Here is a 20651-nt window from a genome sequence, read left to right on the forward strand (position 1 = left end):
GACTCTGACACACTGCGCTGTGACTCTGTAACTGTGCCTCTGACACACAGCACTGTGACTCTGTAACTGTGCCTCTGACACACAGCACTGTGACTCTGTAACTGTGCCTCTGACACACAGCACTGTGACTCTGACACTGTGACTCTGTGACACACAGCACTGTGACTCTGTAACTGTGCCTCTGACACACAGCACTGTGACTCTGACACTGTGACTCTGACACACAGCTATGTGACTCTGACACTGTGACTCTGACCCACAGCTATGTGACTCTGACACTGTGACTCTGACCCACAGCACTGTGCCTCTGTAACTGTGCCTCTGACACACAGCACTGTGACTCTGTAACTGTGCCTCTGACACACAGCACTGTGACTCTGTAACTGTGACTCTGTGACACACAGCACTGTGACTCTGTAACTGTGACTCTGTGACACACAGCACTGTGACTCTGTAACTGTGACTCTGTGACACACAGCACTGTGACTCTGTAACTGTGACTCTGTGACACACAGCACTGTGACTCTGTAACTGTGACTCTGTGACACACAGCACTGTGACTCTGTAACTGTGACTCTGACACACAGCACTGTGACTCTGTAACTGTGACTCTGACACACAGCACTGTGACTCTGTAACTGTGACTCTGACACACAGCACTGTGACTCTGTAACTGTGACTCTGTGACACACAGCACTGTGACTCTGTAACTGTGACTCTGTGACACACAGCACTGTGACTCTGTAACTGTGACTCTGTGACACACAGCACTGTGACTCTGTAACTGTGACTCTGTGACACAGCACTGTGACTCTGTAACTGTGACTCTGTGACACAGCACTGTGACTCTGTAACTGTGACTCTGTGACACACTGCACTGTGACTCTGTAACTGTGACTCTGACACACAGCACTGTGACTCTGTAACTGTGACTCTGACACACAGCACTGTGACTCTGTAACTGTGACTCTGTGACACACAGCACTGTGACTCTGTAACTGTGACTCTGTGACACACAGCACTGTGACTCTGTAACTGTGACTCTGTGACACACTGCACTGTGACTCTGGCACACTGCGCTGTGACTCTGTGACTGACACACTACGCTGCAAATCTGACTCTGGCACACTGCGCTGTGACTCTGTGACTGACACACTGCGCTGCAAATCTGACTCTGGCAAGCTGCGCTGTGACTCTGTGACTGACACACTGCGCTGCAAATCTGACTCTGGCACGCTGCGCTGTGACTGTGACTCTGACACACTGCGCTGTGACTGTGACTCTGACACACTGCGCTGTGACTGTGACTCTGTAACTCTGACACACTGCGCTGCGACTGACTGACACACTGCGCTGTGACTGACACACTGCGCTGCAAATCTGACTCTGACACACTGCGCTGCGACTGACTGACACACTGCGCTGTGACTGTAACTCTGACACACTGCGCTGCGACTGTGACTCTGTGACTGACACACTGCGCTGCGACTGTGACTCTGTGACTCTGACACACTGCGCTGCGACTGTGACTCTGTGACTCTGACACTGCGCTGTGACTGTGACTCTGTGACTGACACACTGCGCTGTGACTGTGACTCTGACACACTGCGCTGCGACTGTGACTCTGCAACTCTGACACACTGCGCTGTGACTGCGACTCTGACACACTGCGCTGCGACTGTGACTCTGTGACTGACACACTGCGCTGTGACTGTGACTCTGTGACTCTGACACACTGCGCTGCGACTGTGACTCTGTGACTGACACACTGCGCTGTGACTGTGACTCTGGCACACTGCGCTGCGACTGTGACTCTGTGACTGACACACTGCGCTGCGACTGTGACTCTGTGACTCTGGCACACTGCGCTGCGACTGTGACTCTGTGACTCTGACACACTGCGCTGTGACTGTGACTCTGTGACTCTGACACACTGCGCTGCGACTGTGACTCTGTGACTCTGACACACTGCGCTGCGACTGTGACTCTGTGACTCTGACACTGCGCTGTGACTGTGACTCTGTGACTGACACACTGCGCTGTGACTGTGACTCTGACACACTGCGCTGCGACTGTGACTCTGCGACTCTGACACACTGCGCTGTGACTGTGACTCTGACACACTGCGCTGCGACTGTGACTCTGTGACTCTGACACACTGCGCTGCGACTGTGACTCTGTGACTGACACACTGCGCTGTGACTGTGACTCTGTGACTCTGACACACTGCGCTGCGACTGTGACTCTGTGACTGACACACTGCGCTGCGACTGTGACTCTGGCACACTGCGCTGCGACTGTGACTCTGGCACACTGCGCTGCGACTGTGACTCTGTGACTGACACACTGCGCTGTGACTGTGACTCTGTGACTCTGGCACACTGCGCTGCGACTGTGACTCTGACACACTGCGCTGTGACTGTGACTCTGACACACTGCGCTGTGACTGTGACTCTGGCACACTGCGCTGCGACTGTGACTCTGTGACTGACACACTGCGCTGCGACTGTGACTCTGTGACTCTGGCACACTGCGCTGCGACTGTGACTCTGACACACTGCGCTGCGACTGTGACTCTGACACACTGCGCTGCGACTGTGACTCTGACACACTGCGCTGCGACTGTGACTCTGACACACTGCGCTGTGACTGCGACTCTGACACACTGCGCTGCGACTGACTGACACACTGCGCTGCGACTGACTGACACACTGCGCTGTGACTGTGACTCTGACACACTGCGCTGTGACTGTGACTCTGACACACTGTGCTGCGACTGTGACTCTGAGACCCTGACACACTGCGCTGTGACTGTGACTCTGAGACCCTGACACACTGCGCTGTGACTGTGACTCTGACACTGCGCTGTGACTGTGACTCTGACATTGCGCTGTGACTGTGACTCTGACACACTGCGCTGCGACTGTGACTCTGTGACTCTGACACACTGCGCTGCGACTGTGACTCTGAGACTCTGACACACTGCGCTGTGACTGCGACTCTGACACACTGCGCTGTGACTGCGACTCTGACACACTGCGCTGCGACTGACTGACACACTGCGCTGTGACTGTAACTCTGACACGCTGCGACTGTGACTCTGTGACTCTGACACACTGCGCTGCGACTGTGACTCTGTGACTCTGACACACTGCGCTGCGACTGTGACTCTGTGACTCTGACACACTGCGCTGCGACTGTGACTCTGTGACTGACACACTGCGCTGCGACTGTGACTCTGTGACTCTGACACACTGCGCTGTGACTGTGACTCTGTGACTCTGACACACTGCGCTGTGACTGTGACTCTGACACACTGCGCTGTGACTGTGACTCTGACACACTGCGCTGTGACTGTGACTCTGACACACTGCGCTGCGACTGTGACTCTGTGACTGACACACTGCGCTGTGACTGTGACTCTGTGACTCTGACACACTGCGCTGTGACTGTGACTCTGACACACTGCGCTGTGACTGTGACTCTGAGACGCTGACACACTGCGCTGTGACTGTGACTCTGACACTGCGCTGTGACTCTGACACACTGTGCTGCGACTGTGACTCTGTGACTCTGACACACTGCGCTGCGACTGTGACTCTGTGACTCTGACACTGCGCTGTGACTGTGACTCTGACACTGCGCTGCGACTGTGACTCTGTGACTCTGACACACTGCGCTGCGACTGTGACTCTGTGACTCTGACACTGCGCTGTGACTGTGACTCTGACACTGCGCTGCGACTGTGACTCTGTGACTCTGACACACTGCGCTGCGACTGTGACTCTGAGACTCTGACACACTGCGCTGCGACTGTGACTCTGACACACTGCGCTGCGACTGTGACTCTGACACACTGCGCTGCGACTGTGACTCTGACACACTGCGCTGTGACACTGTGACTCTGACACACTGCGCTGTGACACTGTGACTCTGACACACTGCGCTGTGACTCTGAGACTCTGACACACTGCGCTGCGACTGTGACTCTGTGACTCTGACACACTGCGCTGCGACTGTGACTCTGAGACTCTGACACACTGCGCTGCGAATGTGACTCTGACACACTGCGCTGTGACTGTGACTCTGACACACTGCGCTGTGACTCTGACACACTGCGCTGCGACTGTGACTCTGTGACTCTGACACACTGCGCTGCGACTGCGACTCTGTGACTCTGACACACTGCGCTGCGACTCTCTGACTCTGTGTTGCACAGTGTGGTGTCCGAAGAGCAGGGCCTTGGTCTTGGAGAGGAAGTGGGCTGCTTTGCTCTGTCCCGGTCAGGCAGCTCGGCAGTGTGTTTGCCATGAGGCCAGAGGCTGGCTGGGTGCTGGGAGGCTTCAGGACGTGCAGAGTTCAATGCTCACTGGCGTGTATTTATGTCTGAGAGTGTAGGAGCGCAGATAGCCTGGTGAATTAATCATGACTCTGTATTTAAAACACAGAGCTTTTAGCTCATCGATTTCAGATGGGCGCGCAGTGTCCCCTCGCTCTCGCAGCCCCCAGCCAGCATGTTAATGGAGGGCAGCAGAGGCTGTGAGGTCTCTTCCCCTGCCTCTCTCTCTCTCCTCCCTCTAGGCTGCTGATCCCTCTCCTTTCCTCCCTCTAATCCTCCACCTCCTCTGTCACTCCTGTCTTTCCCCTCCCTGCTGCTTCTCCTGGGAGTCTTAGTGTTTGACACCACTCTGTTCTCCGGCCCCCAGTTCTAATTGCCGATGACAGGATGCCGGAGAGACAAGAAGATTCCGGGCCGGAGGGGCCATTTCCAGCTGTTTGAATGTGTCATAAATCCCTCCTTCCCTCCGGCGGTTCTCTGCTTGTTGGGACAGCCTGGGTGCGTTAGGTTACTGATGAGTCCAGAGGTTTAAAAACATTGCTACAGACTGAATTGCCTTGCAGTAAAAAGAGCTCAAAGATGAGCTGTTCAGACAGGTTGAACTGCCATATCTATAGTGCTCTGTGACCTGACGTTATGTACAACCATCCATCTCTCAGTCTCCGTCTGACTCGGTCTTTCTGTGTGTGCAGTAGTTCTGAATATAGGTAATGATGAGTCAGGCTGTTTTGAAATTGCCCTGCAATGCACTTGATGCTGGACATGTTGGATTGCTGTGTGACCCTATAGAGAGTTAAATAGGCATCGTGCACGTGAGACGCTACTGTATGTGTCTCTAGTGTTGTAACTTGAGGAACTTAATCTTGTCAGTCTTGGAGATGAACACTTGAAAGGAGACTGGAGACCCAGAGTTTTAAAATCAAAACTTTGTTCCTCCCTCCCACTCAGAAAAACACCAATCCATCTCCAATCCATTGTGTCTCTGTGTGTACAGCCAGCAGGCCTGTCTCTCACTCTGTGTGTGTGTGTGTGTGTGTGTGTGTGTGTGTGTGTGTGTGTGTGTGTGTGTGTGTACAGCCAGCAGGCCTGTCTCTCACTCTCTGTGTGTGTGTGTGTACAGCCAGCAGGCCTGTCTCTCACTCTCTGTGTGTGTGTGTGTACAGCCAGCAGGCCTGTCTCTCACTCTCTGTGTGTGTGTGTGTACAGCCAGCAGGCCTGTCTCTCACTCTCTGTGTGTGTGTGTGTACAGCCAGCAGGCCTGTCTCTCACTCTCTGTGTGTGTGTGTGTACAGCCAGCAGGCCTGTCTCTCACTCTCTGTGTGTGTGTACAGCCAGCAGGCCTGTCTCTCACTCTCTGTGTGTGTGTGTGTACAGCCAGCAGGCCTGTCTCTCACTCTCTGTGTGTGTGTGTGTACAGCCAGCAGGCCTGTCTCTCACTCTCTGTGTGTGTGTGTGTACAGCCAGCAGGCCTGTCTCTCACTCTCTGTGTGTGTGTACAGCCAGCAGGCCTGTCTCTCTCTCTGTGTGTGTGTGTGTACAGCCAGCAGGCCTGTCTCTCACTCTCTCTGTGTGTGTGTGTGTACAGCCAGCAGGCCTGTCTCTCACTCTCTGTGTGTGTGTGTGTACAGCCAGCAGGCCTGTCTCTCTCTCTGTGTGTGTGTGTGTGTGTGTGTGTGTGTGTGTGTGTACAGCCAGCAGGCCTGTCTCTCACTCTCTGTGTGTGTGTGTACAGCCAGCAGGCCTGTCTCTCTCTCTGTGTGTGTGTGTACAGCCAGCAGGCCTGTCTCTCACTCTCTGTGTGTGTGTGTGTACAGCCAGCAGGCCTGTCTCTCACTCTCTGTGTGTGTGTGTGTACAGCCAGCAGGCCTGTCTCTCACTCTGTGTGTGTGTGTGTACAGCCAGCAGGCCTGTCTCTCACTCTGTGTGTGTGTGTGTGTGTGTGTGTGTGTGTGTGTGTGTGTGTGTGTGTGTGTGTGTGTGTGTACAGCCAGCAGGCCTGTCTCTCACTCTCTGTGTGTGTGTGTACAGCCAGCAGGCCTGTCTCTCACTCTCTGTGTGTGTGTGTACAGCCAGCAGGCCTGTCTCTCACTCTCTGTGTGTGTGTGTGTGTACAGCCAGCAGGCCTGTCTCTCACTCTCTGTGTGTGTGTGTGTACAGCCAGCAGGCCTGTCTCTCACTCTCTGTGTGTGTGTGTGTACAGCCAGCAGGCCTGTCTCTCACTCTCTGTGTGTGTGTGTGTACAGCCAGCAGGCCTGTCTCTCACTCTCTGTGTGTGTGTGTGTGTACAGCCAGCAGGCCTGTCTCTCACTCTCTGTGTGTGTGTGTGTACAGCCAGCAGGCCTGTCTCTCACTCTCTGTGTGTGTGTGTACAGCCAGCAGGCCTGTCTCTCACTCTCTGTGTGTGTGTGTACAGCCAGCAGGCCTGTCTCTCACTCTCTGTGTGTGTGTGTGTACAGCCAGCAGGCCTGTCTCTCACTCTCTGTGTGTGTGTGTGTACAGCCAGCAGGCCTGTCTCTCACTCTCTGTGTGTGTGTGTACAGCCAGCAGGCCTGTCTCTCACTCTCTGTGTGTGTGTGTGTGTGTGTGTGTGTGTGTGTGTGTACAGCCAGCAGGCCTGTCTCTCTCTCTGTGACTCCTGCAGGGCTGAGTGGTGAGATTTGCCATTCAAATCAGGCTGACAGTTAATCTGTTTTGGCGCTGTGGGGGGCCTGGCTGACACGCGCCTGATAGACATGAGTTTAAACCTCATTTGTTTTGTTTAATCTAAGAGTTATTGCAGAACCCTGTCATATTAAAATGAGCAGCCTTTTAATTGTGCCGATGCCCCATGACACAACACCAGGCACAAGTGTAGCGGAGAGGAACAGCGAGCGTCTGGTCAGTGCAGCCTGGTCTGGCGTGTTGTGGAGGGTTGTGTGAGTCATTGCTGTAATTATTGTCATTACTGCCTTGGGTACCATGCTTTTATAGATATTTTATAAATGTTTCCTTTTTAGTGCGAGGAGGTTTTTCTTCTGCGGTTCAAGTTGTCTTTGTTTGGGTGCTGTTGAGAAGCCTCTCTGTCTGGAAGAGAGAGAGCGTTAGTCCCGTGAACACAGGGACAGATGGAGGGCTGGCTGGGGTCTCTTCCCCCCTCTCTCTCTGCCAGCTCCTTTCCCTCAGTCTTTGTTTCTCTCCCTCTCACACGGTTCCCTCTTTCCCCTCGTGCTCCATGTCTCCTTCTCCGTCTCTCTCCTGGGGTAGCAGGTCAGTACTGCTTGCCAGTCTGTCCTGGGCTCAGGCTCAGGCTGATGATCAGGCCAGGGCTGCTGTTTGAATCTGCCCCACAGCACAAGCCTCTCAGACACGGAGAACAGCACACGGCCCTAGATGAGAGAGGAAGAGTTTCTCTTTGAAGATGCAGATGCCCCACGTGCAACCACAGCAGGCTAGCGAACTATTCGTACTGATCGCTCGCAAATAGACGGGCACAGGTTCAGTGGGCAGGTACATCTGCGTAGGCCACTTTTACTGCAGCGCGCTACAGCGTAATACAGGGCCAAGCAGTACAGAGCAGAGCGGTGCTGTTCAGGCGGCAACAGTGTAATACTCTCAAGTACGACAGTCCAGCGTGGTATGATGAGCTGCTTTGTACATTATAGTCCAGTCCGGTCCAGTTGAACTGACCGGCAGTAACGGTGTCTGACAGGGCAGGAAGAACTCGTCAGCTGGCCTGCGCCTCTCTGTGCTTTCCTGTTCCTTTCGCACACCCTTGTTCCCTCCCTCCCTCCCTCCTGTTCCCTCTGAAGACCCGGCGGCGCTGTCTGCGGCGGCACCGCGAGAGAGGGCACACCCTGCCCGCTCCTTCTCAAGGAAACGTAAACAGAATCAAGGAGGACGGTCCACCCCTCCTCCCCCCTCCTCCCGCCTTCCTGACCTGCCTCCTCTCTCTCCTCTAATCCGCCCGTCTGCTCAGGCCTCCTGTCACACCGGGGCAGAAGGCGCCGCGGCCCTGCTCACGGAGGGGCAGTTTTCAAGCCCCCCAGCAGAGATCAGGCCTCCAGCAGGAGCAGCTGTGCTCCCATTGGGGCCTCCTCCCTTGCATGCTCAGTGTTGTTCACAGCAGGATGAAAACACCTGCTTGCTTTCCGGCTGGCTCCGTGGGCCGGGCGGCTGACCTGTGCCGCCTGGGCGATGACCCGGCTCTGTCCGGCCTGCAGGGGCCCGGGCCCGGGGGGGCACTTCCTCTGGTGACACAGCGGAATGGAGGGAGGGCGAGAGAGGCGCTGCTGGAAGCACATTCCTGAAATAGCGGCAAGAGAGGGAGGGAGGGAGGGAGGGAGTGCCTGTCATGGTTCAGCAGCTGCTCTCGGCCTTAAAGACACAGCAGCTTCCTGCCGGGGCTGGACGGTTGGACGGGCTCTGGGTCATCGCTGCGGCCGGACTAGACCCGAGGACAGGGTGGCGTGTCCGCTCCAGCTGGACAGCTGGACATCTGGTCCATCAGCCTGTTGCTGAAGTGACTTAATTGCTTTGGATCACCCGGCGAGCAAGTCCGTCCACCAGCGATTGCTCTGCCAGGGAGGGAGACGAGAAATTTGCTTCAGCGCCACCGTGGACACATTCCAGGGAGGGTTGGGAAAGCTCCGAGCCGAGCCCGATGCGGGAGGGCGTGATCTTCCGACAGCAGCTCTGCCCCCTCCCCGCCACGAGTGTTTGAGTTTCTCAGGGCTTTTATTGACTCTGTCCTCGGCCCCCCCTCAGTGAGGGAGGGGGTCTGTGAGGATCGTGTGTGTGGAGCTGGGAGGGTGAAAAATTAAACAGACATTTTCCCCTGTTGCAAAATTGGCGTGTTGGTCGCAAGGTGCTGCCTCTCCTCCCTGTCGGACCATCCCGGTCTGGACATGGTGCTCCTCCCGGATCCACCTGATGGCAGGAGTGTGTGGTGAAGGCGACAGCATAGAGAGCCACTCTGAGCCGAAGAGCTGCCCCTCTGTTCTCTCTCATTACTGGAGAGCCTGGGCGCTGGACTGGAGAGGTTCTGATCCGTGTCTGTGTGTACGGTGCAGTCCGGTTTCCCAGCGCTGTGGGAGGATGTCCAGATCGCCCCAGCTGTGGACAGCACCTGTGCGAGATATTCTCCTGCTCACACCCAGGCCTGTCCTGCTCCCTGCTCCCCGGCTGTGTCCTGAGGCTCAGCAGTACAGAGCGGCTCCCCAGGCTCCGGGCCGGACCGTCACCAGGGCCCGTGTAGCCCCTGAGGGGCCGCAGTGGTCTGGGTTTTCAGCGATGAGTCTTGCTTCTTTATAAGGCTGTTGTAACCTGCCAATGACTTCATACAAAGGGTTGAAACGGACCTATTAATATAAAATTATTATATTGTACATCAGCGATACAGATATTAAAAAGCGATGGTCCAGATCGGGCAGTAGCCTACTGTTCTGCTGTGATCTAGATTAGTGTGTGTCTGTGGGATCTGGGATCTTTCTGCTTTCCTGCTGAAACCAAAAACTTTTTTGCTGTTTCCTGGGTCTAAGTCTCCTGGCTCTGTGCAGCGGTTGGGTGTGTTTTTCAGGGAACATGGTCTGTAACACTTTTCACTGCAAAGGAAAATAATTAAGAAATAACTGTCGGCCTGTTTGAGGTCTATCCTGCTCAGACTTGCAGAGCGTCGGTGGTGGTGCTGGCGTAGCAGATGGGGCTGGGTGTGCTGGGCCTGTCTGTCTGTTGCACACACCCACATCGATTCTCTACTCTGTCACTGAGTCTGCTGGTCAGTCTTTACAGTAACAGTCCTGTTACAATAGGAGCTACAGTCCAAGTGCAGTAGAACAGTCCTGTTACAATAGGAGCTACAGTCCCAGTGCAGTAGAACAGTCTGTTACAATAGGAGCTACAGTCCCAGTGCCGTAGACCAGTCTGTTACAATAGGAGCTATAGTCCCAGTGCAGTAGACCAGTCTGTTACAATAGGAGCTATAGTCCCAGTGCAGTAGACCAGTCTGTTACAATTGGGGCTACAGTCCCAGTGCAGTAGACCAGTCTGTTACAATAGGAGCTACAGTCCCAGTGCAGTAGAACAGTCTGTTACAATAGGAGCTACAGTCCCAGTGCAGTAGACCAGTCTGTGACAATAGGAGCTACAGTCCCAGTACAGTAGACCAGTCTGTGACAATAGGAGCTACAGTCCCAGTGCAGTAGACCAGTCTGTTACAATAGGAGCTACGGTCCCAGTACAGTAGACCAGTCCTGTTACAATAGGAGCTACAGTCTCAGTGAAGTTGAACAGTCCTGTTACAATAGGAGCTACAGTCCCAGTGCAGTAGACCAGTCTGTTACAATAGGAGCTACAGTCCCAGTGCAGTAGGCCAGTCTGTTACAATAGGAGCTACAGTCCCAGTGCAGTAGGCCAGTCTGTTACAATAGGGGCTACAGTCCCAGTGCAGTAGACCAGTGTTAATCTCTTCTTTAGCAGACGGAGCTGGGCCTGACTCCCTGCTGCCCCGGCAGTGTGGACTGGAGCTGCTCTGCTGCTCCCGGCTCGTGGAAACAGCAGTGCGCAGGAGCTCTTCCAGCAGGCGCTCCAGGAGTCTCTTGTGTAATCCGCTGCAGATGAGCTATTTCTGGACTCGCGTTGAAAAGTGTTGTTTTGCGGGAATATCGGCCTTGTGGCGCTGCGCTGGCGGGCCGGGCCGGGGCAGTGCGATGAGCGCGGGAGGCAGGGTGGGGGCGCTGCCTACACACTCGCTGTGCTCGTCAGGGCTGCAGGGACGGCGCCTTGCTCGCGGGGCTGTGCCAGGTGCCCGGAGCGCCGGCGCCTCCGCTCGGGGCTTCAGCAGGCGGACGGAAGACGGGTTGTGGCGGAAAGTTCAGAATGGGTGTCGGGAATTCCCCAGATTCCACAGCTTCCTAGAAGTGTGACGGGGACAGGTTGCCGTGGAGAACCCGTTTGCTCAGGGGAGCAGGCAGGGGAGGTGGAGTATTACTGCAGCGTCTCCAGTTAACACACACACACACACACACACACACACACACTGAGTTTCACACTCGCCGACTCACACCTTCACACACTTGCTGACTCGCACGCTCGTTAGGTGAGTAGTGAGAGACACCCTGGGAGTGAGCTGTGCTGGAGGAGCCCCTGGGGTGTCTGTGTGGGTTTGCCGGCTCTTCAGCCCTGAGTTGGGGGGGCGACTGGGGTGTGAGGGGCCAGCTGGTGCCCCGCCCAGGTGCAGCTGTTTGCCCTTGATGGGCTCTGGGGGTCATGTGGTGTGGGGGCGCGCTCTGTCTGGAGTTCCCTCGAGGCTCAGCAGTCCCAGATCCCTGTGCACCGTCCCGCCCGAGCAGGGGGAAGCGTGTTCTATAGGTTTGGCCGCAGAGCCGGCGGAGTGCAGCTCGCGAGACCGGCAGGCTCAGGAATGTGACGCCCCTGCACACAGACCCCTCTCGGACCCCTGGCAGCCTGTGTGCGAGACAGGTGCAGCCTGGAACTCTGTCTGCCCTCTGGGCCAGCTGTGCCAAGCAGGAGTCATCAAGGAGTGGCAGTTGTGCAGTTTGCGCAGGTGGTGTGTGTGTATGTACGTGTGTGTGTCACATAATGTTGAAAGGCCGTTGCCGTGGAGAGACGGCACAGTAGGGCTGTCTGTCTATCCCTGTGCTGCCCCCCTGGGTAACTGGGTTACCCGTGCTGCCTCGCTGCAGCTCTGTCAGGGAGGAGACTGGGGCCTGACCAGACGCAGTGTGCAGAGCAGCTGAGACATGGGGGTGCTGGTGTCCCTGCCGTCTCCTGAGCGAACCGGCCACGCCGCGCTGACAGCTGGTGTGCTGGGTCCTGCCTCCCGCATGCCAGCTCAGCCCTGGCATCCATCACCTGCCCCTCGAGGCCTCTTATAGCCGTCCGCCCTCGTTCCTGGAACCCCAGGGGCCCAGAGGCATGTGGCTGTGCTGCCGCTCAGACAGGTGTCCGTCCAGACAGAGGCGGCTGTCGGATTCCTCAGACAGCCGTTCCTCGGTTTCCAGCAGTCCAGACCAGCACAGTGCTTGTGGGGCAGTGTAGCTTATAGCACGCTGTGGGGGCAGTGCAGTGTGGAGTACTGGGCAGTGCAGTGTGGTAGTGCAGTGTGGAGTACTGGGCAGTGTGGTAGTGCAGTGTGGAGTACTGGGCAGTGCAGTGTGGTAGTGCAGTGTGGAGTACCGGGCAGTGCAGTGTGGTAGTACAGTGTGGAGTACCGGGCAGTGCAGTGTGGTAGTGCAGTGTGGAGTACCGGGCAGTGCAGTGTGGTAGTGCAGTGTGGAGTACCGGGCAGTGCAGTGTGGTAGTGCAGTGTGGAGTACCGGGCAGTGCAGTGTGGTAGTGCAGTGTGGAGTACCGGGCAGTGCAGTGTGGTAGTGCAGTGTGGAGTACCGGGCAGTGCAGTGTGGAGTACTGGGCAGTGCAGTGTGGTAGTGCAGTGTGGAGTACCGGGCAGTGCGGCAGTGCAGTGTGGAGTACTGGGCAGTGCAGTGTGGTAGTGCAGTGTGGAGTACCGGGCAGTGCAGTGCGGCAGTGCAGTGTGGAGTACTGGGCAGTGCAGTGTGGTAGTGCAGTGTGGAGTACCGGGTAGTGCAGTGTGGAGTACCGGGTAGTGCAGTGTGGAGTACCGGGCAGTGCAGTGTGGTAGTGCAGTGTGGAGTACCGGGCAGTGCAGTGCGGTAGTGCAGTGTGGAGTACTGGGCAGTGCAGTGTGGAGTACTGGGCAGTGCAGTGCGGTAGTGCAGTGTGGAGTACCGGGCAGTGCAGTGTGGTAGTGCAGTGTGGAGTACCGGGCAGTGCAGTGCGGCAGTGCAGTGTGGAGTACTGGGCAGTGTGGTAGTGCAGTGTGGAGTACTGGGCAGTGCAGTGTGGAGTACAGGGCAGTGCAGTGTGGTAGTGCAGTGTGGAGTACCGGGCAGTGCAGTGTGGTAGTGCAGTGTGGAGTACTGGGCAGTGTGGCAGTGCAGTGTGGAGTACTGGGCAGTGTGGCAGTGCAGTGTGGAGTACTGGGCAGTGTGGCAGTGCAGTGTGGAGTACTGGGCAGTGCAGTGTGGTAGTGCAGTGTGGAGTACAGGGCAGTGCAGTGTGGTAGTGCAGTGTGGAGTACAGGGCAGTGCAGTGTGGTAGTGCAGTGTGGAGTACTGGGCAGTGCAGTGCGGTAGTGCAGTGTGGAGTACTGGGCAGTGCAGTGTGGAGTACTGGGCAGTGCAGTGTGGTAGTGCAGTGTGGAGTACCGGGCAGTGCAGTGTGGTAGTGCAGTGTGGAGTACCGGGCAGTGTGGTAGTGCAGTGTGGAGTACAGGGCAGTGCAGTGTGGTAGTGCAGTGTGGAGTACAGGGCAGTGCAGTGTGGTAGTGCAGTGTGGAGTACCGGGCAGTGTGGTAGTGCAGTGTGGAGTACCGGGCAGTGCAGTGCGGTAGTGCAGTGTGGAGTACCGGGCAGTGCAGTGTGGAGTACCGGGCAGTGCAGTGTGGCAGTGCAGTGTGGAGTACCGGGCAGTGCAGTGCGGTAGTGCAGTGTGGAGTACTGGGCAGTGCAGTGTGGAGTACTGGGCAGTGCAGTGTGGAGTACTGGGCAGTGCAGTGTGGTAGTGCAGTGTGGAGTACTGGGTAGTGTGGTAGTGCAGTGTGGAGTACCGGGCAGTGCAGTGTGGTAGTGCAGTGTGGAGTACCGGGCAGTGCAGTGTGGTAGTGCAGTGTGGTAGTACAGTGTGGAGTACCGGGCAGTGCAGTGTGGTAGTGCAGTGTGGAGTACTGGGCAGTGTGGTAGTGCAGTGTGGAGTACTGGGCAGTGCAGTGTGGTAGTGCAGTGTGGAGTACCGGGCAGTGTGGTAGTGCAGTGTGGAGTACTGGGCAGTGTGGTAGTGCAGTGTGGAGTACTGGGCAGTGCAGTGTGGTAGTGCAGTGTGGAGTACTGGGCAGTGCAGTGTGGAGTACTGGGCAGTGCAGTGTGGTAGTGCAGTGTGGAGTACTGGGCAGTGCAGTGTGGTAGTGCAGTGTGGAGTACTGGGCAGTGCAGTGTGGCAGTGCAGTGTGGAGTACCGGGCAGTGCAGTGTGGCAGTGCAGTGTGGAGTACCGGGCAGTGCAGTGTGGTAGTGCAGTGTGGAGTACCGGGCAGTGCAGTGTGGTAGTGCAGTGTGGAGTACCGGGCAGTGCAGTGTGGTAGTGCAGTGTGGAGTACCGGGCAGTGCAGTGTGGTAGTGCAGTGTGGAGTACTGGGCAGTGCAGTGTGGTAGTGCAGTGTGGAGTACTGGGTAGTGCAGTGTGGAGTACTGGGCAGTGTGGTAGTGCAGTGTGGAGTACTGGGCAGTGCAGTGTGGTAGTGCAGTGTGGAGTACTGGGCAGTGCAGTGCGGTAGTGCAGTGTGGAGTACTGGGCAGTGCAGTGTGGAGTACAGGGCAGTGCAGTGTGGTAGTGCAGTGTGGAGTACCGGGCAGTGCAGTGTGGTAGTGCAGTGTGGAGTACTGGGCAGTGCAGTGTGGAGTACTGGGCAGTGCAGTGTGGCAGTGCAGTGTGGAGTACTGGGCAGTGCAGTGTGGAGTACAGGGCAGTGCAGTGTGGTAGTGCAGTGTGGAGTACTGGGCAGTGCAGTGTGGTAGTGCAGTGTGGAGTACTGGGCAGTGCAGTGTGGCAGTGCAGTGTGGAGTACTGGGCAGTGCAGTGTGGTAGTGCAGTGTGGAGTACTGGGCAGTGCAGTGTGGAGTACTGGGCAGTGCAGTGTGGTAGTGCAGTGTGGAGTACTGGGCAGTGTGGTAGTGCAGTGTGGAGTACTGGGCAGTGCAGTGTGGTAGTGCAGTGTGGAGTACCGGGCAGTGTGGTAGTGCAGTGTGGAGTACTGGGCAGTGTGGTAGTGCAGTGTGGAGTACTGGGCAGTGCAGTGTGGTAGTGCAGTGTGGAGTACTGGGCAGTGCAGTGTGGAGTACTGGGCAGTGCAGTGTGGTAGTGCAGTGTGGAGTACTGGGCAGTGCAGTGTGGAGTACCGGGCAGTGCAGTGTGGTAGTGCAGTGTGGAGTACTGGGCAGTGTGGTAGTGCAGTGTGGAGTACTGGGCAGTGCAGTGTGGTAGTGCAGTGTGGAGTACCGGGCAGTGTGGTAGTGCAGTGTGGAGTACTGGGCAGTGTGGTAGTGCAGTGTGGAGTACTGGGCAGTGCAGTGTGGTAGTGCAGTGTGGAGTACTGGGCAGTGCAGTGTGGAGTACTGGGCAGTGCAGTGTGGTAGTGCAGTGTGGAGTACTGGGCAGTGCAGTGTGGTAGTGCAGTGTGGAGTACCGGGCAGTGCAGTGCGGTAGTGCAGTGTGGAGTACTGGGCAGTGTGGTAGTACAGTGTGGAGTACCGGGCAGTGCAGTGCGGTAGTGCAGTGTGGAGTACTGGGCAGTGTGGTAGTACAGTGTGGAGTACAGGGCAGTACAGTGTGGAGTACAGTGTGGAGTACAGAGGATGTGTGCATGATTGTATTGTTAAGCAGTTTGATTCAACACTGGGATTTTCTGGCTCTGCTTGCCTGTTCTGAGACTCTGCTGTTTCAGTTTTCTTCTGGAGCTGAGATTTCTGGCACATGAGTGATGTGTGTACTGCAGCCTCTTTGAAGTCTCGAGTTTCCTGTTTGTGTGCTAGAGAAAACAAGGGATTTATTGTGCATCCTGGCTTTGTACACCCACTCTGGAGCCCTGATGCAAACCTGCCAGGACCAGCTCACCGCGTTATCACCCCGATCTGTGAGATGTCTGGGGTGGAGAGGAAACGCCCGGCGCTGAGCAGCCTGTCCTGCTCTGTCTGTCTGCGGGCCGAGCCACACCTGCGCTCTGGGCTGTAGCGCTCTGCAAATGATTCTTCCTCTCGCCCTCTTTCTCTCTCCCTCTCTCTGTGCTGCTGCGGCTAGCCAGGACTCCGCTGCTCTGTTCCGCGGCGCAGAGATAGCACACAAACACACAAACACACACACTTCTCTTTCTGCTCTGCTGGATCTGAGGAGGTCCCAGCGGCGCCCAGCCACACGCGTGCGGCCAGGGAGGGCTGAGGAGCTGAGGGTGTCCTGGGTGGGAGGAGAGGCAGGGAGTGGAGAGTATTCTGGGAAACAGGGAAGTGTAGCAGGAGGGAGAAAGCCCAGGAGCTGGAATTCGTCGTACCTTCCTGATCGTGGCTGCGGACCGTGTGCAGCCAGCAGCAAGGAGCAGAGAAAAGAGAACGAGCGACTGCGAACTCTCCACGGCGAATGCAGCTGGGCCTGTGGGGGACCCTGGGGCCTGTGCGGAGTGGCACAGCCCTTGTCACCTTGACCCCGGGGTGCTGTGTTGGGGTCTCTCTTCTCCCCTGGTTCACCTGCCTGTTGGAGGAGCTGTGGGATCTATACCTCAGTGTGGTGTGTTGGTCTCTGGGGGACCCCACAGCCCCCCTCCACCACCGTCCCCCCAAACTCCAGGAAGCTCCTCTTAAGTAACTGGAGGTCTGTCCAATTAAGCTAACGAGCTCTGTTGTGAGATGTGGGGCAGATGGGTCGAAGGGAAAACTGAAAACTAACATAACAGCAGCATATGAGAACAGGACCAGTGATTCATTCATCCATCCATCCATTCAGTTATTTATTGTGTAAAAAATCCCGTGTGTTCAGCTGCGCCTCGTGTCTGAGTGATCGACCCCTCCCTCACGCCAGCAGTGCAAGAACTGGTTTGCATCCTGGCTGGGGCGGCGCCACAGTCTCTCTGTGCAGGAACCCTCTGGCGCTGGTGGAGGCCGTGGGAACTGCAGGGGCACCTGCGCACACTAGCGCCCCCTCCAGGGCTGGGGCAGGCGTCCCGTGCTGGCGAAGCTGGGCCGCCCTCGGTATTAATAGCTGTCTAATGCCGTTGTGTAACGGCTCAGGCCTGAGCCAGACAGCCAGGCCCCGCCAGCCGCCAGCCCTGCGCGGTTTAGAGGCGTCTGCAGCCAGGAGCCGAGTGGGTCTGTGAGATCGCTGGGCGCAGGGTCCTGCTGGAGGGGGAAGGGGTGTGCCAGTGCCCAGACTGCCCGTGCTGGACCTGCAGCCCGTGGTTTGGAATTAGTGTAGTTTTTAACAGGAGAGAATGACAGTCGCACCGACTGACTGACTGACTCTGTGCCTCACAGTCGCACCCACTGACTGACTGACTGACTCTGTGCCTCACAGTCGCACCCACTGACTGACTGACTGACTCTGTGCCTCACAGTCGCACCCACTGACTGACTGACTGACTCTGTGCCTCACAGTCGCACCCACTGACTGACTGACTGACTCTGTGCCTCACAGTCGCACCCACTGACTGACTGACTGACTCTGTGCCTCACAGTCGCACCCACTGACTGACTGACTCTGTGCCTCACAGTCGCACCCACTGACTGACTGACTCTGTGCCTCACAGTCGCACCCACTGACTGACTGACTCTGTGCCTCACAGTCGCACCCACTGACTGACTGACTCTGTGCCTCACAGTCGCACCGACTGACTGACTGACTGACTGACTCTGTGCCTCACAGTCGCACCGACTGACTGACTGACTGACTGACTGACTGACTGACTGACTGACTGACTGACTCTGTGCCTCACAGTCGCACCGACTGACTGACTGACTGACTGACTGACTGACTCTGTGCCTCACAGTCGCACCGACTGACTGACTGACTGACTGACTGACTGACTCTGTGCCTCACAGTCGCACCGACTGACTGACTGACTGACTGACTGACTCTGTGCCTCACAGTCGCACCGACTGACTGACTGACTGACTGACTGACTCTGTGCCTCACAGTCGCACCGACTGACTGACTGACTGACTGACTGACTGACTGACTGACTGACTCTGTGCCTCACAGTCGCACCGACTGACTGACTGACTGACTCTGTGCCTCACAGTCGCACCGACTGACTGACTGACTGACTCTGTGCCTCACAGTCGCACCGACTGACTGACTGACTCTGTGCCTCACAGTCGCACCCACTGACTGACTGACTGACTGACTGACTGACTCTGTGCCTCACAGTCGCACCGACTGACTGACTGACTGACTCTGTGCCTCACAGTCGCACCGACTGACTGACCACACCCAGGCTGACTGCACTCTGACACTGTATTGCAGTGGGATGTCCCTGTACTGGTGTTTGCTGACTTGCATGGAGAAGTGAGAGAGAAGGAGACAGAGATGGAAACTGAGCTGTATGTGTTATCCAGTGCTGTATTCATTCAGCTGAATGAGGAAATGAGGAAAACGGGGACAGATTCGAGGGTGTAAACTGCAAATCACAACTTCTGTTTTGTGGATCAGTAAGTGTGTAGAAGTGAGGCACTCGACCCTCTCCTTCTCAGTGTGCTGACTCGCACACACAGAGGAACATGTGCTGCCGCCCCCCCCCTCTGTGACATCACCTGCTGTGGTCAAAGTTCAGCTCCTCATGCCGGATCTGAGCGCAGCGAGAGCCAGTTTCAGTGAGTGAACGGCGACTCTGCGAGGCGCACACACACACACACACGTATCCAGACAGGCAGGCGTGCTGATCTTCGCTGCCCTTCGGTAAAAAAGGAAGAAAGCTGGAGGAATTCTGGAGCCGCAGGATTCCCGAACGTGGCATGACTGTGTGACCGGTTCTGCAGTTCTGTGGCCCGCCGCTGTGTCTGCTGCGGGCTGGCGCTATGAGCTCTGTCGCTGCCTACCGGCAGTTCCTCCAGGAGCTCGGTGACAAGAAAGGTCTGTGTGTTTCAAATTCCTCTCGTTGTTTTAGAAGCGGGCTGGTTTGTTCCTGCTAGAGACGGGATCCTGACTTCTGCCGTCTTTCTGCTGGCTCAGCAGAAGGAAGCTGTGGTGTTGTTATGGGCTGGAGCGGAGGCAGGCGGCAGTTGGACTTCATGAGCTCAGAGAGCCTGTGCCCTGGTTGCGCCCGGGTGGTGTGGCGCTGGCTGGTCTGCGCCCGGGTCAGCTGTCGGCGATGGGATGCCCGGGCCCAAGTGTTAAACCATGCGGATGGAAGTCAGCTTGATCTGAGCTCTTTTAACAGCTGTGGTTGAAAATTAATTTCAGTGACAGTTGTTCTCCCGTTTGACATTATCTGAATTGGTGTTGGTATCGGCATCCTGCAGGCACAGCCTGCGTCAGAGCCAGTGTGGTGCTCCAGGCTCCAGCTGAACCACGTACAGCGCTGCAGTGTTTGGGACTCCTCTGTTTTGTGCTTGGTGCTGTGTCCTGGCTGTCTTACCTCTGTGTCGGCATGCGCGTGTAAATATCGGCAAGACGCCGGTGTTTAATTTCAGCTCTGGCTTGATGCACACAGCATTACTGAGGGTTGCATTTGTTTAAAGGGAGGTACTTCTGTTTTAGGCTGGCCTTATCTGTCCCTCTCTCTCACGGCCACTGTGTTTGCCCGGCAGTATTAATATCTCTGAAATATATTTTTGCCCTTGGCATGGACAGATTAGTCCAGGCTATGTAAATACAGCTGATAAGTCAGGCTGTGCTGACTGGCTTGTGCGTTGTGTGTGTGTGTTTATTTGTATCCATGGGGAATGTACTCGGACTCCCATTGCACAGCAGTCTGATCCACTGCAGGTTTTCCCATCTTCAGGGCTTCACTCAGCTATAGCTTGGACATGATATTGGGTGACTCTGTGGGCTCTGAGGACCCTGTGAGAAGCGTTTTCTGATGTAAACCTGTGGCGCTGGCGTGCGAAGGCGCTGTGGACGATGCTGTTCCAGATAGAGGCTGCCGGAGTTGAGCCCCGTCGCTGCTCCAGCACTGCACTTGAGCGGGATGCCGCTGCTGCAGGCTGAGGTTCAGGGCGTTGTATCGGCCCACACCAGCTGGAATGTGGAAACCGGACACTTCGGGCCCTTTTTTTCGGACTGGCTCGTGAAGCTCTGCGGACTCGGCCCTCCTGGGGGCGCTGCAGTGAAGGGAGAGCGGCTCTCCTGGACACCGGTCCCGGGGCCCGGCCTGCTCTGCCCTCTCCGCGCTGGGCCGCGGGTCTCCAGGCCTCTTGAAGCGATCGGCAGCTTCAGAGGGAACTCGTTAGTGAAGCTCAGGCACAACAGGGACAGCTTGTCCTCAGTGTCTGTGTCTCTGTGCGTCTCCGTCTCTGTGTGTGCGCTGGGCATGTGCGGTCAGTAATCCAGGCCGGTCTGCAGGCTCCGGCCTGTTACCTCCTGGCACTGTAATCCACACTAACTCTGATTAGTGTTAATCCTGCTGCCCCCCCCTCCCTGCAGTACTCCCCAGGAGGCACAGTGTTGCTCTCCTGTTACACAACAGGATTCCCCTCGCTCTCCCAGAGTGCCCTTGCTGACCACAGACCAGACCAGGCCAGGCTTGGGGCAGCCTGCAG

General features: G+C 56.5%; 1 protein-coding gene across 7 annotated transcripts in view; it reads left to right on the plus strand.

Annotated features, from left to right (window-relative positions):
* The window catches only part of macf1a (microtubule actin crosslinking factor 1a), a 137129-nt gene that overhangs the window by 5626 nt on the left and 110852 nt on the right, over nt 1-20651 (plus strand). The window contains exon 1 of one of the 7 annotated variants that reach the window (XM_088602421.1): nt 18771-19023. The exons of the other annotated variants lie outside the window; for them this stretch is intronic. Within the exon in view, the coding sequence (XP_088458547.1) occupies nt 18969-19023 (55 nt within the window). The 5' untranslated portion in view covers nt 18771-18968. Of the gene's footprint in view, nt 1-18770; nt 19024-20651 lie in introns of those variants that run through there. 7 annotated transcript variants of the gene reach the window in all.

The sequence above is a fragment of the Lepisosteus platostomus genome, chromosome 13 (assembly GCF_059453375.1).
Source record: "Lepisosteus platostomus isolate fLepPlt1 chromosome 13, fLepPlt1.hap1, whole genome shotgun sequence".
NCBI classification, from domain to species: Eukaryota; Metazoa; Chordata; class Actinopteri; order Semionotiformes; family Lepisosteidae; genus Lepisosteus; species Lepisosteus platostomus.